Source organism: Pelobates fuscus, chromosome 8, assembly GCF_036172605.1.
Source record: "Pelobates fuscus isolate aPelFus1 chromosome 8, aPelFus1.pri, whole genome shotgun sequence".
NCBI classification, from domain to species: Eukaryota; Metazoa; Chordata; class Amphibia; order Anura; family Pelobatidae; genus Pelobates; species Pelobates fuscus.
The window spans coordinates 134866506-134887686 of record NC_086324.1 but is presented as its reverse complement, the minus strand read 5'-3'; the positions used below and the strand labels follow the sequence as shown (position 1 = coordinate 134887686).

Sequence of the window (21181 nt, the reverse complement as noted above, 5' to 3'; positions counted from 1 at the left end):
AAATGTGAGGAAGGCTGAACTTGATGGGCGCAAGTCTCTTTTCAGCTATGTAACTATATAACATTTGGCCACTTGCTTGATACGTTTAAGAAAGAACCTCCTTGCTGTACTCTAGTACACTAAAAACTACTTTTATTAAAGATACCATGTAATACCCTGATAAAAAATAGTTTTTAATAACAAAAATTTGCTATTGCGTGTATTGCATTACAATTCGATTACGAATGACAAACACGTTTAAAGCCTAAGTGCCTTCCTTCATCTAATCATTAAGCAACCACAGAGGAAAAAATATATGACTTACTAATTAATTAATTGAATCCTATCATGTATTTACCTCTTTCTCACTTCCTGCTTTGCAGTGCTGGTGGTGCCGGAGTCCTGATGAATATTGACAGAGTGACTGCCATGGTGGAAGAGCTGACCGGCGATAATGGCCAAGTCCGGGGTCTCATTGATTCTGGATGGTTTATTGACCCTAAAAATGCAAAACCCTCTGATTGTGCAGATGCCACCATGTGCGCTATAACTGATGCCATCAAAAAAGGATTAACGTAAATGACCAATTTATAAAATGTCCACTCTCATTAGAAGTATTTTTACTTGTAATTTTTAGTAGAGATATGTGTATACTAATTAGTGGTAATGGCACACTAATTTGCCTTTCACAGTATATTGGTTATAAATTAGGATTAAATAGGGTATTCAATAGATTTTACTACTGTCTTTTGTTCTGATTCCATTTTCAGACCTCACTTACACCAGTATATAAAAAGGAAAGGAAGCACCACTCATTTACATAGCAAAAAAAAAATTAAAAAAAATAGAAAACTGTTTTTAAACAACATTTTTAAGTAAATAGAAAGGCAAACCAGGTGGTTACTGTGTTTAGTGCACTTACAGATTTAGTTTAACGAAAAGCAGCTACACACTCTAGTGGGATCCTCTTATTCCCACTATATACTGTAGTGAATGAAAACAAGTCAGTTAGATGTGAGTAAAGACCCAGATCTATACTAATAAAGGGAGTGGAGCGCTATATAAAGTACAAAAAATAATACACTTACCCCAAATTAGGGTGTAAGGTTTACATTGACATTCAGTGCATTTAAGGAAACACAAATTAAAATAATATGGTGTAGATCCGTGAGATGGTATAGATACACAATATAGTTGTAAATGTATCAAACTCACATTGATGAGAGCCTCTAGGGGACAGGCTAAAATCACTTCAGCGATAGTGTCGTTGGTGACACTGAACCCTTTAGCGTGGTGTATATATAAAAAACACATCATCACTGGTACACTGTTTAGCAAAATAATTTACTGACATTGAAAACCACCTATAATGTGTGTTAAAGGATCACTATAGTGTCAGGAAAACAAACCCATTTTCCTGACACTATAGTGCGCTAAGGTAGCCCCCACCCTCAGGGTCCCCCTCCCTTGGCGCTGAAGGGGTTAAAACCCCTTCAGCAGCTTACCTTAATCCAGCGCTGGTGACCTCTCCTCCCCCGCTGACGTCAGCTTCCTAGTGGAGCGGCATGCGCATGGGCGGCAAGAGCCGCGCGCGCATTCAAACAGTCCATAGGAAAGCATTTCTCAACGTCCAATGGACGTTCTGCACGTTGGATGCGAATTTCGCATCCAGCATCGCAGATGCGCCTCTAGCGGCTGTCAGGAAGACAGCCACAAGAGATTGGATTAACCCTGCTATGCAAACATAGCAGTTTCACTGAAACTGCTATGTTTACATGTGAAGGGTTAAAACCTGAGGGACCTGGCACCCAGACCACTTCATTAAGCTGAAGTGGCCTGGGTGACTATAGTGTCCCTTTAATACTTTTCCCATAATGTTCTTTTTTTTTTCTTTTAAATTTACATTAACGTTCTAAAAATTGACATAACAATTCAGATTAGTCATGGCACAGTCAGGGCACAAGTTGCATTAACGGAGGACAAACAGAAACATTGCTTCTGCTTCCTCTCCTCTAATATAGAAATATATATAAGTTTACATGCATATAGCATTGATTGACAGGGAATCACGATTAAGAATCAATGGCACTCAGCTCCAGGATATAAGTATTTACACTGTTGTGGGTTTCTACAATTAACTTTAGTTTTCATTCCACACAAACATGTTTGTTTGTTTTTTTTAAATAGAGAGGATAAGTTATATCACAATATTAAAATTGCTGGGAAGTAATCTCTGTAAAAGCCACTAATCCAGAGATCTCATTCTTCCAAGACTGGGTATGTAAATGTGCAGATATGCAAAGTATCATAACATATTAGTTTTGTGTTATAGAAGAATATTTAGATATATACCTTCTGCATTATATAAACATTGAGTTACCTTTTATTTGCAGGCTCTGGAATGGAGTCCTTCCTGAGAAATGTAAAGAGCAGTTTAACCGAGGGGATGAGTGGCAATGCTTCTATGGCCCCAAGTTATATAAATCCATGAAATGTAAGTTACTTGCGTTTAATACGACACAACTTTGCTGCGTACCTTATTAAGGTGGATACATTTTTATTTGGTCAAAGAGGAAAAACTCATCAGGAATGGAACTAATCTGCACTCCAGTCAAACATAAAGAACTTAAGGCAGTTGCGATACATATGTGACATCTTTTAACAATCGGATGCTCATAGTTCAGTATTGTTCTATGTTGTCTTACAGGGATGTTTATTTTACAGCTCTTATCTTATGTGTTGCAACTAATACAGTATTTTTTTTTATCTTGCTGCTCCTTTGTTTGCCTTGTAGCTCCAATCTTTCTCGTTCAGTGGCTGTATGATGAGGAGCAGCTAAGAATGGAAAATATTCAGCCAGAATTCCGATCCATGACTGCGAACCAGTGGAACAACATACAGAACATTGGACGAGAGCTTAAGAAATCACTGCGTGAAGTGCCGTAAGAGATAAACCTAATTTTAGATCAAAGACTTTTTGGCATTCCGCTCACTTGTGCTCTCTGTGTTTAAACTTAGATGACAAAAGATATTGGTCATTGAAAGCGGGATGTATATATCTAGTCACAAACAATGCACATACATGCAAAATTAATAAATCGCACTGGTATACAGTAAGCGTGACCATCTGTGGTCCCCTGAGATCTGCAGAAGATCAGGATTAGATGACACTGGGTTACACATACTAGACTTTGTTGATGTTGTGCAGATATGCATTATACTATTGATATTCAGATACTATATATTCTTATTATTTTAGGAAATTCTAACATTAATGTTAATCAATTGCTAATAACTTTTACAAAACTAGCTTTTCTCAATGATTGGTGTCCCACAGCCTTCAGCCTAACATCCAATTACGATATGGTGAAGGTGAAGTTATGCTCCAGGTCACGCCATAGCCAATTCGTACCAGGTATTGATGGCAGTAAAATTTTTAGTCTATCACTGTCTGCTGTCCCTGGTATGGCGTGAGGCATTCACTACACACTAACACACACTCTGCATTCACTACACTGACGCACACTCTGCATTCACTACACATTAACACACACTCTGCATTAACTGTACACACAGCATCCACTACACAAATATCCTGTATTCACAGTACACACACTACATCCACCACAAATTGAAACACTCTGCATTTACTATACACAGACACTGCGTCTAATACACACACTACATCCACTACAGACACTGCATCCACTAAAAACATTTCATCTAGTACACACAAACACTGACACACACTCTGCATTCACTACACATTAACACACACTCTGCATTAACTGTACACACAGCATCCACTACACAAACATCCTGTATTCACAGTACACACACTACATCCACCACAAATTGAAACACTCTGCATTTACTATACACAGACACTGCGTCTAATACACACACTACATCCACTACAGACACTGCATCCACTAAAAACATTTCATCTAGTACACACAAACACTACATCCACTACACAAACACACACTACATCACTGTACACACACTACATCCACTACTCAAACACACTCTCGTTCACTATACACACTGCATCTGCTAAACAAACACACACTCTGCATTCACTGCACAAACAGTTTCTAATACACACAAACACTACATCCATTACACACATTCTAATTCACTTCCACAATACACACCACATTCAGTCCTGCATCATTGTCAGCGGACTATGTAGGGCGTGGGCGGGCCCGGCTGGAAAGGAAGGGGAGGGGGGCCCAGACCTTGTGCTTTGTCAGGGGCCCCAAAATTTCTGATGGCGGCCCTGAGTGTGTGTGTATGTTGTGCTGGTGTTTGACTGCTTGGATGTATGCACATACACTATCACATACATACATACATACATACATACATACATACATACATACATACTTACACAGATATACATGCACATTAACACACAGATACATATAAATACACACAAATTCATAGACACCGACACATACACATACCTTAACACATGCATACACCGACATATACACACACGCAAACATTGATACATGCACACACCATGACTCAGATACACACAATGACATAAAAACACACACCCTGACACACAGATGCACATACACAGATGCACATCCTGACACACAGATTTGTGCACACACACAGACACATGTGCACACACACACAGACACACAGAAGCACACTGACATAAACACAGATGCACACCCTGACAAACACACACACAGATGCACACCCTGACACAAACTCATACACACACACACTCATACACACACACACCCTGACACACACTCACACAAACAGACATGATATTTTTTTATATCTCCAGCCACTCTCTGTTAGCTTACCTTGTATGTCCAGGAGGGTGGCTTGAAGTCCTGCTGGCTGGTGGGTCTGGAGCAGCTCCTGGAATGCTCCTTTACCCTCATGCTGCAGCTGCCCCCTCTCCCTCCTGCATGATCTCTCTGCACAAAGCTGTGAGTAAGTGACAGGCCCTGGGGCGCCACGGCACACAGTTTGGGAACAGCTGCCCTAACCACTTCACTCAGTTGAAGTCTTTATGGTTACATCAATGTCTCTTTAATGACAAACAAAATGGGTCCATCTTGTATAAAACCTGCTCTTCTGACCCCATTTCAGTCCAGTGATGATGATTATATTGAGTGATGTGTCATTTATTTTTTTTGTTCCAAATTGACTTTGATATACACGTAAGTTTGTTTAAAAGAGAAATTGACACATCCTAGGATTTTTAATGTTATGCTTACTTATCCCCTATATTTAGAAAATATGTATGAAGTGTGAACAATATAATGAGTGTAAAAAGCCTTACCTCTTTATCCTAAATGTAATGCTTTATTGAATACTTATATAATTTCCATGGATGTGATGATTCCCCTTTAGGCATGTCCATATCGGACACTTGGGTTGTAATGTACAGCTATATTTGTTTTATTGATTTTGTTCTTACAGTGCTTATCTGTTTAATTGATTAATGAGGAATTATTAGTAAAACGTGGTTGACCTCGCTTGCAGATGTCATCAGCTGAAGGGAGGTATTTCACTTTTCAGATTTTTTTTAATTTAGCATTTCCTAGAAGAAAGTCAGAATATGATTTGAGAATTTGAGAATTTGATATACATAGTAAATGTATAGATATTTATTATTTTTATTTTCTTATTCAACCCCTTTCCCGACAGCATCTGAAGAATGGCCATACTGAAAGTGGAGGTGCGCTATGTACCCAAACCTCCCAAGTGTTCTGATTTCCGCAGGACAGCCTTTATTTTAGGGTCCTGTACTGCTATTCAGATTTAGTTCCCTGATGTCCCACATTTGGGAGTGAGTGCCTCATTAGAAGCACGCACACTGTACTATGGGCACTTGGACCAAACATAGAGCACTCCAGCAGTGCTCTCTGCATGGTCCTTTATGTTGGATGTTGGAGCAGGCCTGAAGGAGGTCTGTCAGCCTGGCATGCTTGATGACAAGCTGACATGCCCCTTCAGTCGAGCCCAAAGATGATGTAAGTTGTGTCACTGGCAACACCCCTTCTACCCCCTTCCCCCCCTGGGCATGCTAATCTCATGCTGGGAAGTATGTGTGACCAAGGCTGGTACTATGGCTACGGTCCAATTGGTGAGATCAGAAGTTTGTCCCGATTGCCCCACTAATTTAAGTGCATATGGTGTTAGTTCTCTCAACATCTGCTTCTTCCTGATAAATCAAAGAATTGGGATGTGATGTTATTTGCTTTTTGAGCATTCTATAGCATCCAGATGGAACATATGCAAGAAATACAATACCCCAAGTAAGGAGATAATGCGGATGAGATCAATATGTTCATTTTTTCCCAATTATAAAGGACATGGTAGCAGAGGATGGGCAGTGCAGGGAATGGAAAAAAGAAAGTACACTGAAAAAAAGAGGTACCCGAACACACAGGGGAACTTTAAAAGACAAGGAGGGATTTAAAACACTGCAGTGGGCACCTTCTGTAAGACACAGGGCAGGCTTAAAGTCAGAAGAAAAATTAAACGATGGCATGGACATAGTAAGAGAAAACTTAGTGGCTCGCTATAATAAGTGGGGCATGAAAATATGGGATTGGCACTCAAACGCCATCTTTTATATTGAAGACAGAGACAGTAAAATGCAAAGGACACAATACACAAGATTGGTACACTTGAGTGGCTCAAATAACTTGCACTAAAAACACTGAAACATAGGTGTCGCATCAAATGAGACACAAAAGAAAAACTAAACAATACACAAACAGCAAAAATAGAGAACAGTTTGCAGTTTGACATTGAAGAAGCTGAGAATAGAAGGTAAGACACAGAGACTTAAAGACTTAAAAAAACAAAAGAGATACTATACAATAAGATGAGAGCTACAGATAAAAACATGGGTGACAGAGATTGAAAGACATGATAAATATAGAGACTAAAACACAGGGAGATACAAAAAGTAAAAGACAGGCGAGATAAGGAAAGTAAAAGACAGGGGAGATAGGGACAGAAAAAGACAGCAGAGATACAGTAAGAGACGGGAGATACAGAAGATAAGAGAATGTAAAAGACAGTAGAATTACAGAAAGTAAAAAATAGGAGAGATAAGGAAAGTAAAAAATTTGGAAAGTAAAAGACAGTAGAAATACAGCAGGTAAAAGATAGGATAGATAGGGAAAGTAAAAGACAGTAAAGATACCAAAAGTAAAAGATAGAAGAGATAGGGAAAGTAAAAGACAGTAAAGATACCAAAAGTAAAAGATAGGAGAGATAGGGAAAGTAAAAGACAGTAGAAATACAGAAAGTAAAAGATAGGAGAGATAGGGAAAGTAAAAGACAGTAGAAATACAGAAAGTAAAAGACAATAGAGGTACAGAAAGTAAAACACAGTAGATACACAGAAACTAAAAATAAGGAGAGAAAGTCAAAGCAAAAGACAGGAGATAATAGACAGGTGACCAAGTAATAAAACAGAGACATTGGAAAGAAATACAGAGTAAAAGAGGAAACTAACAGAGAAGGCAGAACAGCAAAAGAGAGTTGACATTGAAAAGGGTAAAAGTATAACTACATGAATAAAAATCCTTGCACTGGCCTTGCCTGATCTTCATCATCCATGTCAGTTATAATTACAATTCCCTCAGCAGATTGTGAGTCATTTTTTTCATGGGGTCCCTTTAAATGACAAGATAGGGCTCTACATTAGAAACCGCTGATCTTCCACTCTCAGTATACTCAGCTGCAAGCATTGCAGTGGCAGTCATAATGCACCAGATAGCCACAGCTTACCTACATCTCCATCTATCCAATGAAACCCGCTTCTAAGAAATGTTTAACATTGTCTTACACCAGGGGTCCTCAAACTCCGGCCACCGCAGATGTTGCTGAACTACAACTCCCATGATTCTTTGAATGACATACATAGCCAGAGAATCATGGGAGTTGTAGTTCAGCAACACCTGGGGGGCTGGAGTTTGAGGACCCCTGTCTTACACCAACGAACTGGTTTCTCAGACACATAAATCAAGATATCAACAGCAATTCAGACCAATAGGCAGGGAAACAACTCACAGTATAAGAAGGAATGACAATACAATTTCAACATAATGCTTTTTGTCTTGAACTTTGTTCCGCACTCTGGATAACCAGGTAAAGGGCTAGAGATAAAAATACACCTTTAATAAACACTTTGTTATTGCTTTATTCACAGGGCTGTGTTTGCTCCAGCTTGCTTCTCCCACACACTTATAACAAAAAGGTAAGTTAATTTGGATAAGTGCAAGATAATGCATCTTGGACGTAAAAACCCAAGGGCAGAGTACAGAATATTTGATAGAGTCCTAACCTCAACATCTGAGGAAAGGGATTTAGGGGTGATTATTTCTGATGACTTCAAGGTAGGCAGACAATGTAATAGAGCAGCAGGAAATGCTAGCAGAATGCTTGGTTGTATAGGGAGAGGTATTGGAAAGAGGGAAGTGCTCATGCCATTGTACAGAACACTGGTGAGACCTCACTTGGAGTATTGTACGCGGCACTGGAGACCGTATCTCCAGAAGGATATTGATACCTTAGAGAGAGTTCAGAGAAGGGCTACTAAACTGGTTTATGGATTGCAGGATAAAACTTACCAGGAAAGGTTAAAGGATCTTAACATGTATAGCTTGGAGTAAAGACGAGACAGGGGGATATGATAGAAACATTTAAATACATAAAGAGAATCAACACAGTAAAGGAGGAGACTATATTTAAAAGAAGAAAAACTACCACAACAAGAGGACAGTCTTAAATTAGAGTGACAAAAGTTTAAAAATAATATCAGGAAGTATTACTTTACTGAGAGGGTAGTGGATGCATGGAATAGCCTTCCAGCTGAAGCGGCAGAGGTTAACACAGTAAAGGAGTTTAAGCATGCGTGGGATAGGCATAAGGCTATCCTAACTATAGGATAAGGCCAGGGACTAATGAAAGTATTTTTTAAAAAGTGGGCAGACTAGATGGGCCGAATGGTTCTTATCTGCCATCACATTCTATGTTTCTATGTACCATGTGTATTTCATGAAGGGGTCCTGCTCTAAACATATGGAAGGCTTTTATTATACATAAGTTAATTGGGAAATAGCAACTCATTTTTTACTGTAGTAAGGCATATTTAATCTATGTAGTTATATTTATTCTGGGTGACTTGATCCACAAAGTCAGTATAACATGTACAGTATGTAGCACGGTGGAGCTAACAGAAGAAGAAGAAAATATTGCAGGCTGTATGATTGACAGCTGGGGGGGCATTTTAGTAAAATTTTCTACGGAAATCGGTGCTTTTTAGAACTGTTACAAATATGGCAGACTCCAGACACATGAAGCAGTTCAGCAAGTCCAGACTGACCATCAGGCAGATGCTGAGTCCCTTCCTGGGACAGTGGGGAAATCAACAATATCCCTCATCAGCCCACTGCACCCCTGACAAGAGAGAAGAGGAAGCATTTGATCCCTGGGTGCAGACTAAGTGCTCTGCTCCTGTGAGCTGCAGTCATTGAGAGCGTTGGCACGTGTATCCATGGCAATGCTCTCATTTAGCAATGCTGGGGCTCAAGGGAGAAAACATGGTGTACCCGGCAGGGAATTAAATCTGCGCACTGGACCACAAGGATGTTCCCCCACACTTGGCCATAGCTATCAAAAGGGTTGGAGGGAATAATTATTTCATTTAAAAAAAAAAAATATTGCTCTAAAATCCCTATTCCATCACCACACACTCACTACAGTCCCTATTAAAACACACACAACAACCCTTGTACACATACACTCAACAACTTTTATTCTCACACACACACTACATCCTTTATACCAGGGAGTCGGGAATTATATCTGGGACAAAAATTTGGCCCTGGCATTGAAAGGCATAGCAGCCCTATAGGAGGGCTGGGGCTATAGAGGGGGCGAGTTGTGTCATCACCAATGCAACATACATGTCTCCCCAATGTGGGCCTGTTGGTTTGATGCCCCTTTGGACAACCCATGTGCCGAGCCATGCTGAAGAACTATTGCATGGGGTAAAGTCCCTGTGTTTGTTTAGTACAGCACAAGCTAATATTACAAAATTGTTTAACAATTATAACAAAATATGAAGTGTTTATTACTTAGTATATGAAAGAAAATAGTAAAAGAACACTGATGAATATTTAGGTGCTGGTAAAAAAAAGTTCTACTTTTATTATTATTAGTATTATTATTATTAGTATTTATATAGGGCCAACATATTCCGTAGAGCTTTACAATTTTAAAAGAGGGGGAGATTTAACAGTAAATTAAATAATTACAAAATGTTACAGGAACAATAGGTTGATGAGGACCCTGCTCAAACGATGCATAGCATGGGCAAAGATTACCGCACTCTTAAATACTTCCAATACACTGGACGGCCCTTATCTGTGAATGCTCGTTTATTATCCAAAGTAGTAACACCAGACAGGACAAATACAATATAAGTGTACAAAGAATGTGAATTCCAATACACTGATAATTCAAACAGGGAAGCGAAATAAAAAAAAATAAAAAAAGAAGCTTCAGTAACAGGAACGCGTTTCGCGTCTGTGACATGACGCTTCCCATCTGAGGCTGAGAAAGCGTCTCAAAATTACAGCATAAAATTACAGGTAAACAAAGAGATCATTTATTTATTACACTACACAAGTATCCTTTGTTCTTCTATTGACAGTAATTGGATGGAGGTCCAGGTCAAGAGTGTGTCATTGCCAAGAGCTTTACATTGCTGGGAGAAAAGCCTCCAGGATAACAGAAGTTCCAGAACCGGAATGCGTGGATGTCCCTTCCATCTCATCGACAACTGTCAGTGGCCTCACTGCAACCCCACCTGCCCTGCTCTACACGACCATGTATCACGCCAGGCAATGAACATATTGCAACTAGTCCTTCAAATGGGCATGGAGAACCAGAGAAAGGGATTAGAGTCCAAAGGAGATCTAAGCCAGCTAATAGCAATGCTGAGGAATGCTGGCTAAAGAATGATTTGCAGAACGTTATATTTCATGGTCAGTTCCTGCTGACAAGAAAGGCTTCTTGAATTTAAATACATTGTCATTTAAATATAGCCTAGAACGTAAACATCTGATGAGGATAAGGTGGTTTTAATGTACGTTCAATTGTTCAATTAATTATGGATATTTGGGAGGGGGAACTCTTTAGACAAACTATATTCACTGTGATAAACACTCCAAAGACACCACAAAGAACCCTAAGGATCTACACAAGACATCTTCAAGCATCTGTCTGTGTTCAGGATATAACTTTGTAAGTTTGGCAGCTAATCTATAGCTGGATAATAGTAGCTAAATAGGTAAAACTGGAAAGCTGAAAGGTGCGTTTTCCACTTTTTTATTTTAGAAAATTAAAGTCCAGGTTTTTTTATATAGTGGAGTGGAATTGGGTGAATTTAGTTTACCTCTACATTGTCTATCTTGATTCTAAAATGTATGACAACACAGCTGTAATGGATGGGATGGGCACCTGCACAAAACAAGATTATTTGTATAATATTTACATATACATACACTATTTGTTACAGTGAAGCAGTGCGTCAATATGTACATATATAGTGCTGGATTTAAAAAAAAAAAACAAAACACACAAACACTACATCCCTTACACACATTCTAATTCACTTCCACAATACACACCACATTCAGTCCTGCATCATTGTCAGCGGACTATGTAGGGTGTGGGCGGGCCCAGGGGGGAAGGAATGGGAGGGGGCCCGGACCTTGTGCTTTGTCAGGGGCCCCAAAATTTGTGATGGCGGCCCTGAGTGTGTGTGTATGTTGTGCTGGTGTTTGACTGCTTGGATGTATGCACATACACTATCACATACATACATACATACATACATACATACATACTAACACAGATATACATGCACATTAACACACAGATACATATAAATACACACAAATTCATAGACACTGACACATACACATACCTTAACACATGCATACACCGACATATACACACACACAAACATTGATACATGCACACACCATGACTCAGATACACACAATGACATAAAAACACACACCCTGACACACAGATGCACATCCTGACACACAGATGTATGCACACACACAGACACATGTGCACACACACATAGACACACAGAAGCACACTGACATATACACACAGATGCACACCCTGACAAACACACACACAGATGCATACCCTGACACACATACAGAAGCACACTGACATATACACACACATAGATGCACACCCTGACACAAACTCACACACACACACACACACACACGCACTTTCCTGTAGTTTAGACACTCAGGAAACACATTAGGAATGGTGCAGTCAATATTGACATGAAAATATATATTACTTTTTTTAAATCAAATATCAATTTATATAGTGTGTGTTTGTGTCAAAGTCAGCAAAATTGTTATTGAAATATATACTTAAAGCAACTCTGTCATCTAAAATTGTATTTACATAAATCTATATAAAACCATATTTCCCACATATTTGCATGAATCTAACCAAGCTCTAGTCAAGAGGGATGTACAAACAGGGTATGCAAGGTGATTCCAAGCACCACCAAAGGCAGGGCCAAATCCACCTCTCTGTCGGCCATGTAGATCCCACCTACCTTTTGCTCCAGTGTGAAAATAAAGATCAGGAATATTCCATATACTTTTTACTACAGAAAAAAAAATATATATATATAGATTTGACAGGTGACTATATTGGAATTAAAGACAATTTAATGTCAACAGCGAATCAGAACCCGTGATTTTAACAGCTGAATAACTCCCAGAATTCCACTCTACAGAAAAAGGAACACCATTTATGGAGCATCAAACATGTTCTTATGTTGTATTAACTTTTTTATAGGATTTGTTTAGGATATTGTGCCTTCTGTGAGAGTGTTACTGTCTAGAAAAACTTTTGTTTTATGTTTTAGGTGACAGTTATCAAACTTAAAAAATAAATTAAAAATATAGCAATTGAGCAACCACTGATAAAGAGTAGGTAAGATGTATGCTGAGGGGAAGTATGTACACAGTGCAAAAGCTGATAAATGGAAGTGTTAAAAAATATTAACCATCTTTAAAAAAAATAATACAGTTTTTATGCACAGGCAATACATGTAAAGTATTTTTTATGAGTCAGTATAGGAGGCAATTTGAAGGAAAAAAGGTTGTTGTTTGTAGTGATGTTCATGGTTCTTTAACATGTTAATATAAAAGTGTGATAAACTACTAAACGTTTCACATGTCAGCATTAAAACAATCAATAAAAAAAAAACTTTTTACAAAAGTCAATTTATATGCATTCCTCATTTTTATATTTTAACCATTTCCTGGTACGTTGTATAGTTATATAAATGCCTGTTTTAAATTTGAATGTCAAATTGCTGTTCTGTTTGTCCTTTCATTGCAGAATATAATGTAAATTCTCTGTGGCTAAAGCAACATCTGTTTTTTGCACAATGTTCAGAAGGGGATTTATTCTTCAAAATGGGATTTGTTACGAACTGACCAGGGAATTGCAATCGAGCAGCTGGACAAATAGCTGAACTTGAGATTTCTCTTTGGCCAACTTGAAACAAAATGTGCTCTTGTTAATTTGTTGGTGGTTTAGTGTTAGAACAAGATAATTTGTACCTTAGCAAATATTACAGAAACCCCAAATATCACCTAGACAGGGCAAGAACAAATAAAATTACTACAAAACTTACTTGCCATACCAGTGGCAGTTACAGAGAGATACCCCAGGACAAAACTGATTTACCATACCACTTGTAGTTACGGAGAGATACCCAAGGACAAAACTGATTTACCATACCACTGGTAGTTACGGAGAGATACCCCAGGACAAAACTGATTTATCATACCACTGGTAGTTACGGAGAGATACCCAAGGACAAAACTGATTTACCATACCACTGGTAGTTACGGAGAGATACCCCAGGACAAAACTGATTTATCATACCACTGGTAGTTATGGAGAGATACCCAAGGACAAAACTGATTTACCGTACCACTGGTAGTTACGGAGAGATACCCCAGGACAAAACTGATTTACCATAATGCTGGTAGTTACATATAGATACCCAAGGACAAAACTGATTTACCATACCGCTGGTTGTTACATATAGATACCCCAGGACAAAACTGATTTACCATACCGCTGGTAGTTACTGAGAGATACCCCAAGACAAAACTGATTTACCATACCGCTGGTAGTTGCGGAGAGATACCCCAGGACAAAACTGATTTACCATACCGCTGGTAGTTGCGGAGAGATACCCAAGGACAAAACTGATTTACCATACTGCTGGTAGTTACGGATAGATACCCCAGGACAAAACTGATTTACCATACCGCTGGTAGTTACAGAGAGATAACCAAGGACAAAACTGATTTACCATACCGCTGGTAGTTACAGAGAGATAACCAAGGACAAAACTGACTTACCATACCACTGGTAGTTACAGAGAGATAACAAATGACAAAACTGATTTACCATGCTACTGGTAGTTACATATAGATACCTCAGGACAAAACTGACTTACTATACCGCTGGTAGTTACATATAGATACCCCAGGACAAAACTGATTTACCATACCGCTGGTAGTTACTGAGAGATACCCCAGGACAAAACTGATTTACCATACTGCTGGTAGTTACGGATAGATACCCCAGGACAAAACTGATTTACCATACCGCTGGTAGTTACAGAGAGATAACCAAGGACAAAACTGATTTACCATACCGCTGGTAGTTACAGAGAGATAACCAAGGACAAAACTGACTTACCATACCACTGGTAGTTACAGAGAGATACTCCAGGACAAAACTGATTTACCATACCGCTGGTAGTTGCGGAGAGATACCCCAGGACAAAACTGATTTACCATACCGCTGGTAGTTGCTTAGAGATACCCCAGGACAAAACTGATTTACCATACTGCTGGTAGTTACGGAGAGATACCCCAGGACAAAACTGATTTACTATACCGCTGGTAGTTACAGAGAGATAACTAAGGACAAAACTGATTTACCATACCACTGGCAGTTACATATAGATACCTCAGGACAAAACTGATTTACCATACCACTGGTAGTTACATATAGACACCTCAGGACAAAACTGACTTACTATACCGCTGGTAGTTACTGAGAGATACCCCAGGACAAAACTGATTTACCATACCGCTGGTAGTTACTGAGAGATACCCCAGGACAAAACTGATTTACCATACCGCTGGTAGTTACGGAGAGATACTCCAGGACAAAACTGATTTACCATACCGCTGGTAGTTGCGGAGAGATACCCCAGGACAAAACTGATTTACCATACCGCTGGTAGTTGCGGAGAGATACCCCAGGACAAAACTGACTTACCATACCACTGGTAGTTACAGAGAGATAACAAATGACAAAACTGATTTACCATGCTACTGGTAGTTACATATAGATACCTCAGGACAAAACTGACTTACTATACCGCTGGTAGTTACATATAGATACCCCAGGACTAAACTGATTTACCATACCGCTGGTAGTTACTGAGAGATACCCCAGGACAAAACTGATTTACCATACCGCTGGTAGTTACGGAGAGATACTCCAGGACAAAACTGATTTACCATACTGCTGGTAGTTGCGGAGAGATACCCCAGGACAAAACTGATTTACCATACCGCTGGTAGTTGCGGAGAGATACCCCAGGACAAAACTGCTTTACCATACTGCTGATAGTTACGGAGAGATACCCCAGGACAAAACTGATTTACCATACCGCTGGTAGTTACAGAGAGATAACCAAGGACAAAACTGATTTACCATACCACTGGCAGTTACATATAGATACCTCAGGACAAAACTGATTTACCATACCACTGGTAGTTACATATAGATACCTCAGGACAAAACTGACTTACTATACCGCTGGTAGTTACATATAGATACCCCAGGACAAAACTGATTTACCATACCGCTGGTAGTTGCGGAGAGATACCCCAGGACAAAACTGATTTACCATTCGTTGGTAGTTGCGGAGACATACCCCAGGACAAAACTGATTTACCATACTGCTGGTAGGTACGGAGAGATATCCCAGGACAAAACTGATTTACCATACCGCTGGTAGTTACAGAGAGATAACCAAGGACAAAACTGATTTACCATACCGCTGGTAGTTATGGAGAGATACCCCAGGACAAAACTGACTTACCATACCACTGGTAGTTACAGAGAGATAACAAAGGACAAAACTGATTTACCATGCCACTGGTAGTTACATATAGATACCTCAGGACAAAACTGACTTACTATACCGCTGGTAGTTACATATAGATACCCCAGGACAAAACTGATTTACCATACCGCTGGTAGTTACTGAGAGATACCCCAGGACAAAACTGATTTACCATACCGCTGGTAGTTGTGGAGAGATACCCCAGGACAAAACTGATTTACCATACCGCTGGTAGTTGCGGAGGGATACCCCAGGACAAAACTGATTTACCATACCGCTGGTAGTTGCGGAGAGATACCCCAGGACAAAACTGATTTACCATACCGCTGGTAGTTGCGGAGGGATACCCCAGGACAAAACTGATTTACCATACCGCTGGTAGTTGCGGAGAGATACCCCAGGACAAAACTGATTTACCATACCGCTGGTAGTTGCGGAGAGATACCCCAGGACAAAATTGATTTACCATACCGCTGGTAGTTGCGGAGAGATACCCCAGGACAAAACTGATTTACCATACTGCTGGTAGTTACGGAGAGATACCCCAGGACAAAACTGATTTACCATACCGCTGGTAGTTACAGAGAGATAACCAAGGACAAAACTGATTTACTATACCGCTGGTAGTTACATATAGATACCCCAGGACAAAACTGATTTACCATACCGCTGGTAGTTACTGAGAGATACCCCAGGACAAAACTGATTTACCATACCACTGGTAGTTGCGGAGAGATACCCCAGGACAAAACTGATTTACCATACCGCTGGTAGTTACTGAGAGATAACCAAGGACAAAACTGATTTACCATACCGCTGGTAGTTACAGAGAGATAACCAAGGACAAAACTGATTTACCATACCGCTGGTAGTTACAGAGAGATAACCAAGGACAAAACTGATTTACCATACCGCTGGTAGTTACGGAGAGATAACCAAGGACAAAACTAATTTACCATACCGCTGGTAGTTACAGAGAGATAACCAAGGACAAAACTGACTTACCATACCACTGGTAGTTACAGAGAGATAACAAAGGACAAAACTAACTTACCATAACACTGGTAGTTACAGAGAGATAACAAAGAACAAAACTGATTTACCATACCACTGGTAGTTACATATAGATACCCCAGGACAAAACTGACTTACTATACCGCTGGTAGTTACGGTAAAATACAACAGGAACCAACCATAATTGAAAACCAAAAACAATATACTATGTCAAGAAGACCATATACTAAGTAAGAAGTTACTTTTAGGATTAGGGAAGTTGGTGAGGCTTATCAACATTAGCATTAGAATATATTTTATGACGTGTTCTTGGCCTTGTCCACATTTTCTAGTCTGCAACTTCCATCACTCTCAGCTTGTTTAGGTAATAATAGTAGTTCTAATGCATTTGGCCTGAACTCTTTGTTTAGAAAGAAGTACATGAAACACGTATACTTGATCAGCTGCCAATATGTACTTAGATGACACAGTAACTTTCTTTTTTTGCTAATGTTTTAAACACCAGAGAATAATACCACTTATATAAAGAGCAAATCAGTTAGGAGTGTCAGGGTACCTGTGGTCTCTACCTCTGAAAGAGGTAGAGACTTAGCTGTTCCTCCATCCAGACGGCCAGATGGCTCCCTTCCCCACGGTCTATCCGGTCATGCAAGGCCGGCCGCGAGGGAGTGACTGCCTTTTACAGCATCTAGGCAGGAAGTTGTCATCAGGACACTCCTCCGGAACGACCTGTCACTCAATTGCTGCAGGACCAATCAGGACGCCTCGGAGGCGTGGTTACTGCTCTGAACAGGGTATTTAACAGAGCTTCTTTCATTAGCTCATTACCCTGTCGTGGTTCTAGCTTGTTCTAGTCACTCAGTGCTTGTGTATTCTATTATCCCTTTTGGTTTTGACCCGGCTTGTTTACCTTACTCTGCTTATCTCTGTTACCCTTGATTCGGCTTGTCTCTCGCTTACCTGTCTTCTGTTACCCTCGACCTCGGCTTGTCTTTGACCATTCTATACTGTACTACTTACATTAGTCCGGCCATTCTAAGGTCCGGTATACGTATCTGGCTACTGTTTGTACTCTGCGTGTTGGATCCCTGTCCCGATCCTGACATTACGACAGGGCCAATGGATCCTGCAAGTACAAACAGTCAGCTGGCTTCTCCTGATCCTAGGTTTGAAGCCATGGACCACAGAATGGATCAGATGGCGCTTGCGCTACAGGCTCTATTATCTCGTGCCAATAACCCACCAGAGGAGATACGTAATACCCCTGTTTCTCCTGTCGGTTCAGGTCTAGAGGTAGCCACAGTGGGTGCTTCTTCTCGCATTACCCCCCCAGTACGCTATGGTGGGGCTCCTGAGAAGTGTCGTGGTTTCTTAAACCAAATTAGTATCCACTTTGAATTGCAACCTCGCTCTTATCCTACAGATAGGGCAAAGGTAGGATTTATTATCACCCTACTTATTGAGAAAGCTCTGAGATGGGCCAACCCATTATGGGAGAACGATAACCCATTAGTTTATAACTATAACGCCTTTGTAGCTGCTTTTAGAAGAACATTTGACCCTCCAGGTAGAAAGGTTAATGCAGCCAGATTACTGTTGCGTCTGAAACAGAAGAACCGAACACTGGTGGATTATGCACTAGAGTTCAGGTCTCTGGCGTCAGAAGTCAAGTGGAATGAGCAGGCGTATATGGATGTATTTTTGAATGGCTTATCTGAAGTAATCCTTGATGAGGTTGCTACCAGAGAACTCCCCGAGAATTTAGAGGATTTAATTTCGTTCATCTCTCGTATAGATGAACGTTTAAGAGAGAGACAGAACACTCGAGAGAGGAACCGGAGACCTTCTTTTAGGTTAGCCCCCGCTTTTCCAAGTCCTGACTCCACGGTATCTTTGCTTCCTGAACCTATGCAGATAGGGTATACCCGCCTCTCTGAGGAGGAAAGACAGTACAGGAGAAGAGAGGGTTTGTGTATGTATTGTGGAGCTAAGGGTCATTTACTCTCGAACTGTTCTAACCGCCCGGGAAACGCTCGCACCTAAGTCTCTCTAGAGGACAGGCCTTGGGTGTTTCTATATTGTCCTCTACTCCTAATTATAAAGATCACAGGCTTCTGCTACCAGTTTCCTTAACTTGCGGGAGGGAAGTAGTAAGGGCTATGGCTTTGATAGATTCCGGTGCTGCTGAGAATTTTATCGACCAAGCCTTTGCTAGTAAAAACTATTTCCCATCCCAGCTAAGGGAGACACCCTTGGCCGTTGAGGCCATAGATGGTAGACCACTACTAGACCCTGTTATCTTTCGTGAGACCATACCCATTGATTTAAATGTTGGTATCCTACACGTGGAGAAGTTATCTCTTCTGCTCATTTCGTCTCCTTCCGTTCCCATAGTTCTGGGGTATCCATGGTTGAAAGAACATAACCCTATTATCGATTGGGAGTTAGGGGAGATACTCTCGTGGGGCCAGGGCTGCCAGGATCGGTGTTTGTGCAAGGTTTCTCCATTAGCTAATATTAACATACAGGAGAATCCTACTCAGTCCACAGAAAGACAAATACCAGACCTTTACCTAGACTTAAGGGCAGTGTTTGACAAGAAGAATGCTGATTCTTTGCCGCCACACAGGTCATTTGACTGTAAAATTAAGCTTCTACCCGGGACTATGCCTCCGAGGGGCCATGTATATCCTTTGTCTGTTCAGGAAAACTCGGTTCTAGAAGAGTATATTCAGGAGAATTTAGAAAAGGGATTCATCAGGAGGTCTTCTTCTCCGGCCGGGGCGGGGTTCTTTTTCATTAAGAAGAAGGATGGCACGCTGAGACCTTGTATCGATTACCGAGGCTTGAATAAAATAACTGTCAGAAATGCCTATCCTATCCCACTGATTACCGAGTTATTTGATCGTCTTAAGGGCTCCAAAATCTTCACCAAGTTAGATCTCAGAGGGGCTTACAATTTGGTGAGAATCCAGCAAGGTCACGAGTGGATGACGGCATTCAATACCCGGTATGGCCATTACGAATACACTGTTATGCCATTTGGACTATGCAATGCTCCTGCAGTATTTCAAGATTTGATTAATGAGGTACTTAGGGAGTTTCAGCATGATTGTGTTATTGTTTACCTGGACGACATACTAATACACTCTAAGGAGATTGAGACTCACCATAGACAGGTCAGAAAGGTGTTACACAAACTTCTGCAACATGGTCTATACTGCAAATTGGAGAAGTGCAGTTTTGATCAGTCTCAGGTAGACTTTCTTGGGTACGTGATTTCTGGGGAAGGTTTTAAAATGGATCCTGGTAAAATCCAATCTATTTTAGACTGGCATTTGCCCAAAGGACTCAAGGCTATCCAAAGGTTTATTGGTTTTTCCAACTACTATAGGCGCTTCATTAAGGGTTACTCCTCTATCATTGCGCCTATTACCAATATGACCAAACAAGGGGCTGATACTAAGTTCTGGTCTGAGGAAGCTCTTGGTGCTTTTAAGACTCTCAAGGAACTTTTTGCCTCAGCTCCCATTCTAGTTCATCCTGATACGACTCTGCCTTTCTTGCTCGAGGTCGATGCTTCTGAGACAGGAGTTGGGGCTGTTCTGTCTCAAAGGTTAGGGGTGGATAAACCGTTACACCCTTGTGGTTTCTTCTCTAAAAAAATTTCTGGGCCTGAGAGCAGATATGACATCGGGGAGAGGGAACTGTTAGCGGTCATTAAGGCTTTAAAGGAGTGGAGACATTTACTGGAAGGGACACTACACCCTGTTACTATTCTAACGGATCATAAGAACTTGTCTTATATTGGGGAAGCTAAGCGCTTGTCCGCCAGGCAGGCTCGCTGGGCCTTGTTCCTCACTCACTTTAATTATGTACTTACGTATAGACCTGGTTCTAAGAACTCTAAAG

General features: G+C 40.4%; 1 protein-coding gene across 2 annotated transcripts in view; it reads left to right on the top strand.

The window, feature by feature from the left end:
* LOC134571754 (palmitoleoyl-protein carboxylesterase notum2-like) overlaps positions 1 to 11606 on the top strand; it is a 46917-nt gene extending 35311 nt beyond the window's left edge. For both annotated transcript variants that reach the window (XM_063430327.1, XM_063430326.1), the window contains exons 8-12: positions 363 to 554; positions 2373 to 2473; positions 2774 to 2921; positions 8183 to 8230; positions 10691 to 11606. In XM_063430327.1, coding sequence (XP_063286397.1) covers positions 363 to 554; positions 2373 to 2473; positions 2774 to 2921; positions 8183 to 8230; positions 10691 to 10994 — 793 coding nt within the window. In that variant the 3' untranslated portion in view covers positions 10995 to 11606. The remainder of the gene's footprint in view (positions 1 to 362; positions 555 to 2372; positions 2474 to 2773; positions 2922 to 8182; positions 8231 to 10690) is intronic.
* Positions 11607 to 21181: the final 9575 nt, after the last annotated feature.